At 34.7% G+C, this 6,000-nt stretch overlaps 1 protein-coding gene across 1 annotated transcript in view; it reads left to right on the plus strand.

Annotated features, from left to right (window-relative positions):
• The window catches only part of Smp_123290 (serine/threonine kinase), a 99,317-nt gene that overhangs the window by 54,709 nt on the left and 38,608 nt on the right, over positions 1 to 6,000 (plus strand). Inside the window, exon 9 of the mRNA XM_018797986.1 lies at positions 2,817 to 2,970. Within this exon, the coding sequence (XP_018652973.1) occupies positions 2,817 to 2,970 (154 nt within the window). The remainder of the gene's footprint in view (positions 1 to 2,816; positions 2,971 to 6,000) is intronic.

Consider the following 6,000-nt stretch of genomic DNA (forward strand, 5'->3'; position numbering starts at 1 on the left):
ACAGATAATGTGTACGACCGTTTGCAATCAGTTAAATGCATTACATTGTTTGTTTTTATTCGGAGTAAGTCAATTTGTAATGAAATATCTTCTCTTATTTATATCATATTTCAGAGACTTCTTGGAATTGATTGGTGATATACAGGAATTGAAAAATAAGGAATATACCGATGAAGAAACACGACTATTAGGCCATAGGTGAGTTTATAGGAGGTTATTTTTTTATAATTTTATTTGTTCCGTGTTCCATTTCTCCAAATAGATTGATTGACTATTGAGTAGTAACATCAATTTTTTTCTATCCAGTCCTTTCAGTTGTAATCGAATGCCATCTAGTGAACTGGCATTGTGGCGATGGCCGCTAGTCTAGCATTAAGGGACTCAACGTCACATACACTATGTTTTTTATATTTCGCGGTTAAAGGTATTCAAGAGAGAACCCTACTCGACCTAGATTTCCTGCTAGCTGACAGTTGTTTGAATGGCGTTCCTGCGACATTGAAGAAACTTACATTCACGATGGCTTTTGAATCCACCTCACATAGCGTCGCTGCCTGAGACACTAACATTCAGCTATTTTGGCCTCTTAAATAAACACTTACAATGTAGGAAGTATATGATATTTAAACTTAAGCTGTTAGTTTTATCCACTGAAGATGTGATAAGGTTTTATATATATCCCATCAGTATTATCATTAACAACATTTCTGATTATACATGCATAGATTGATAAGTAGATCTATATGAAAGAAGGGTGATATGATAGGAGCATTATCGTCCTGTAAAGAATTAATTCGTTTAGATACTGTGTGTGGTGAAATGAGTACATATACATATTTTTCTCTCGTACAGTGTATTTGTACATGTGATCAGAAGGATATTGAGAAGACTTTTGGAATAACTGTGAATGCTTTTGTCCTTTAGATGTTGGCTTATCCTATATGGAAACTTTATGCCACTTAGTGATAATAAATAGGATTCATACAGTCATTAGGGTCAATTTCTTAATATCAATTTTATGAAGAATAGATGAGATGTGGTTGACTTTGAAATATCGGACGCACATATCTTCTTAATTGGGACTCATCAGTTAAGTGTACATGCATCCTAGAGTTGTTGCCAACTCTGGCATTCGAACTTGTTAATTTGTACGAACGAAGTAATCTCCATATGTATACCATGGTACAGCGGTGGCGACTATAATTCGGAATAGTTTGATTAATACTATGGAAGACTGTAAAGGTATATTCTTCCAAGCAGGGCCACGTAATACAATGTTACTGTTCATATCTTAATCACAAGGTACCTTCCCTCCGGGTTATTTTTCCACTAGGTAACTTCAAAAGTTGCGTTAGCCTTCATATGAAAATCTTTGAAATTTGTATTCTTCCTTAATTTATATATTATATACACATCCACGTTCACCAGGATCGCAATCGAAACTGTTACCTTGATGTAATGGTCGGTTTTGTCTATCGTGATACCTCAGTCTAGTTATTTTATCTGAAATAATTGTTTCTTCAGGTCTTATCATTCCACACAGGTCGATTGAAGAACGGTAGGGTTATTACTAGCAACTTGAGGCCCAAGGACAAAGCTGTACTACCAACTGTTCAGAAGTATGACCTCAGTAAAGTGTTTCCTTCAGAAAACTAGCATCCTCACAAAGGAAGAATGAGGTTAGATTAAGTTGAACCAAAAATAGTTGTTAGGTCACACCATACCTCACAGATTATCGTAGCCAGATATAAGGGGTTATCAGTATTAAGCTAATGCATCGAGAATTTCCTATAAAAATTTCGTGTGTGGTTGGCCTTAAGTAATTGTCTCTTCGACTTTGTGGTCACGCTCCCAGGTCTTCACGACCACCTCGAACCCAGTTTCCTTTTCAGATTTTTCAAGAAATATCTTTTCACATTGTAGACATCCAAGTAGTGAAAGCCACTCTCATACCTTTAACAACATACGAAATCACTTTTCTCACCAGGATAAATTACTGGCAGATCGATCTAATGAAATTCCTTTTTTTTCAAGAGCAATTCTTCATTACATAGGACTATTGTGTAGTAGTTTAGCAGTATGTCACTGAAAGTCAACAACCGTTCATTTCCATGATATTCAAAGAAATGTTAGCTATTTCATTACATAATTGTATCCTATCGTTTTTAATTACTGATTTCATAATACAATTATCCTCTCCAAAATACACCGCTAACTTGATCACGTAAATCTTCCACTATAATAGCGTTCATTCTCTATTTTTAAATATCACATCTAAAGTTTGACTACTGGTTCCAGTTCGTTTACTCTTGCCGAACACATATTAAAATAAATGAAACTCAGTATCTCTTGGCACTTGGAGCTCTATGTATTTCACATAATACTTATCTATTCATTCAAATCCCAATGTTAATTCAAACTTATCATCCACTGATTAATTATTCCAAACCAAATAAGCTAGTCATCTTCGTTACGATTAAATCGATTTGTTTCTTCTGATGTACATTTACAGATTGTTTACCTCAAAAGATTAGAGATATACCTTATTGATGAGTGCTAAATAATACGAAACCTAGTTGAACCACGATTTCCTGTCTACCATCTACCTTCGAACGCTTAATATCGATTTCTTCCCGACTTATTGTTCACCTATTGAGAGTACCTGTATTTTATGTGTATGTGTGTGTATGTTTATAAATTATCACAATTTTGTTTTTTGGAAATTTATCTTACAGTTCATTTTCACAGAATTCATCCATTGCTACCATAAGCACAAAAGATACTGGAAAATTAGATTTAGCATCATCAACAAAAAGTCAAGATGAATTACATACTAAACTTGGTTTAATTAATCAACCATTACTACCGGCTAGTTTATCATTACAACCAAAAATTCAATGTAATATACTACTGAAAGATTTAGAACGTATTTGTGTGCTGGGTGTTGGTGGTTTCGGTCGAGTGGATTTAGTAAGTTCAATTTATATGTATATATGTATAATATTATGTGACTGTAGTTTTTTAATAGTTGAACTCATGAGTCGGTTAAAGCTAGATCACCATGGAAAACCTGAAAGCACTGGATAGCCGTTTCGTCCTAGTATGGGACTCCTCTTCAGCAGTGCGCACCCAAGATTCCACACATGGGAATCGAACACAGGACCTTCGGTCTCGCGCGTGAACTCAACAACCTAATGAATAATGAATTTGTGATTCGAAACAACCACTGAAATGTCTGTACATTCAAATAGGAAAGTTGACTAGTTTTATCTCATCCAGGACTTATCAGATGGATGTATCTGCACTTCAGTGTTAATGTTTATCCTGGGACTGAAACTCATCGCTTTTCACTTCAAACGCTTAACGCTTTATTGAAATAGCTACTAAGTTCAGATAGCCATTTACATGTGCTGAGGAGTTCCAAATTCGATTAAACATACATCCTGGAATCCTCTGTTGACCACTATTCAACTCTGCTTAAAATCTAAGAATATTGAGACCAATCCACACATGATGCATATATGTCACAAAAAAAACGGCTGATCAATTACAGTCCTTCATATCATCTCCTGCGAGAAGATACTTGTGTTTGTTTCCCTTATATCCATTTATTATAAAGAAGAGGTATCGACTGATGACATGAGTTTTTATTTGTTTATTTTAGTTCTGTATGGAATATTTTCCTTTCAATGCTTATTGTTTACATTCTTGGCATTTAAAGAGTGAGTGTGAGTGAGTTAGTGAATGTTTGTGATAGATACGTCATGGATAGCTTAGCTAGCTAGCTAGCTATAATTAAGGAGTGAAAGTGTTTAAAGTATGGAATGCACTAATTTGTTTTGCTATTAAAAGAGTGCTATACATGTTATATGCTTCATATAAATTTAGTAATGATCCATTCGTCCATGAACTTGTTTTCATTTCATATTCTCTCTTCTTTCACCTCCTCCCCCTTTTCTGTTTGACTTATTTACATTACAGTCAATCTGAATTAGATATTTTTTTTCTGATAATGTAAATGATATTGAAAAGAAGATTTATCTAATGTGTTTGTTTGTTTGTTTACCTAATGACTGTTTACCCTTATTTTAATCAGTGTGAAACGAAAGTGAAAAGCCTTTTCCCCCCCCTCTCTCTCTCTCTCTGTGTGTGTGTATGTATACACAACATACACATTATTTCTATCCAGATAAACAAAGATACTCACATGGTTTACACACCCATTAGAAAGTTATGTAATCAGCCAATATTTCTTATTTGTTTAGAAATGTGATATTTAACTATAGTGGAACCATTTATCAATGAATTAAATATTGAAATGTTAGGTAAACTATTTTCTTTGTTGACATACATTTCAATTGGATGATACCCTTTAATAAGATGTTGATAGGAAGCAGAGTTGATGTAAATCATGTTCTAATGAGAAGCAGTGACCAGTGGAGTTCAACCAGGTCTGGTGTGAGATAGTAACTCACTGAAGACAATGGTCGACGGTGCCTTAATTTAGTGGATTGGTTGAAGTTAGACATTAATACCGTTGGATGCCGGCTCAATAGTCTAGTCGTTAAGCGTTCGCGCGCGAGACTAAAGGTTCTGTGTTTGAGTCCATTTGGTGTGTGACCGCAGATATGCATTGCTAAAGAGGAGTCCCATACTAGGACGAAACGGCCATCCAGTGCTTTCAGGTTTTCCATGGTGGTCTAGCTTCAATTGACTCATGATTTCAACTTTGAAATATACTGAAATTCTCCACAAATCCCCTTCTCATTAAATTACTATAATATCCACAAAACCCCTTTCTGATAACCAATGTCTTTCATAGATTTTAAATCAAGGACTTAGTTAGAGTAACATTGAAAATATGAAATCACTGAACTTCCGTTTCGTTCTAGTATATGAGACTCCAGCAGTATTCATAAACAACTTCGGGAATGAAATCCAGGAATTTCAGTCTCCTAAATTTATTTGTATAGAATCGTTCAACGTATTGAACAATGATCTGATCAGACAATTACTTGCCAAGGCATTTTTTTCTTGTATGAAAACATAGCTAAGCAGAACAGAAGGTGATAGAACTTACTTACTTACGCCTGTTACTCCCAATGGAGCTTAGATCGCCGACCAGCATTCTCCAACGCACTCTGTCCTGGGCCTTCCTTTCTAATTCTATCCAACTTTTGTTCATTCTTCTCATGTCTGTCTCCATTTCTCGGTGTAATGTGTTCTTTGGTCTTCCTCTTTTCCTTTGACCTTCAGGATTGCATGTGAGGGCTTGTCTTGTGACACAGTTGGGTGCTTTCCTCAATGTGTGTCCAGGGTGATAAAACATGTACACCAAAATAACTTCACAACAAGCCCACTATGAGTGTATAAACAATAATGATACTTTTCTATTGTTAAGTTGTTAATTAAAATAGGTTAAAAGTTGAACCTTCAACACAATTTTCATCTATTCAAATATGGAAATTATCAAGATTGTATTCTCTTAAATGTTTGTGAACAAAAAGCTTTGACCATTAGAAGAACAAACATTTTGATCTTATCTTGAACTTGTCCTTAATACATTTTACTCTTAGAACTTATAAGTGATGATGTGACAACTTTCCATTCTATCATGTCTTCTTCCCCCTAAATATACAATAATAACTTTGTGTACTTATACAACCTTTTATTGACCATAATTAATTACGTATAGGAAAAAAGAACAACTTTAAAATGGAAATACGCATTATGCAAATGCTTATACACTTGACTTTTTCACCTCAACCATGTCTTTCTCCCCCTTATTACACATTTAATGAAGAAAATTGTTTGATTTCACAAATCATTATTATTAGTATTTAGTAGGTTTTTTCTTTAGAATTAAACAGATAAATGGGTTTTTTGTATATATAATTGAACTCATTAGTCAATTGAAGCTAGATCACCATAGAAAACCTGGAAGCACTGAACGGTCGTTTCATCCTATTGTGGGACTCCTCAGCAGTGCGCATCCACGAT

The sequence above is a fragment of the Schistosoma mansoni genome, chromosome 6 (genome assembly GCF_000237925.1).
Source record: "Schistosoma mansoni strain Puerto Rico chromosome 6, complete genome".
Lineage (NCBI taxonomy): Eukaryota > Metazoa > Platyhelminthes > Trematoda > Strigeidida > Schistosomatidae > Schistosoma > Schistosoma mansoni.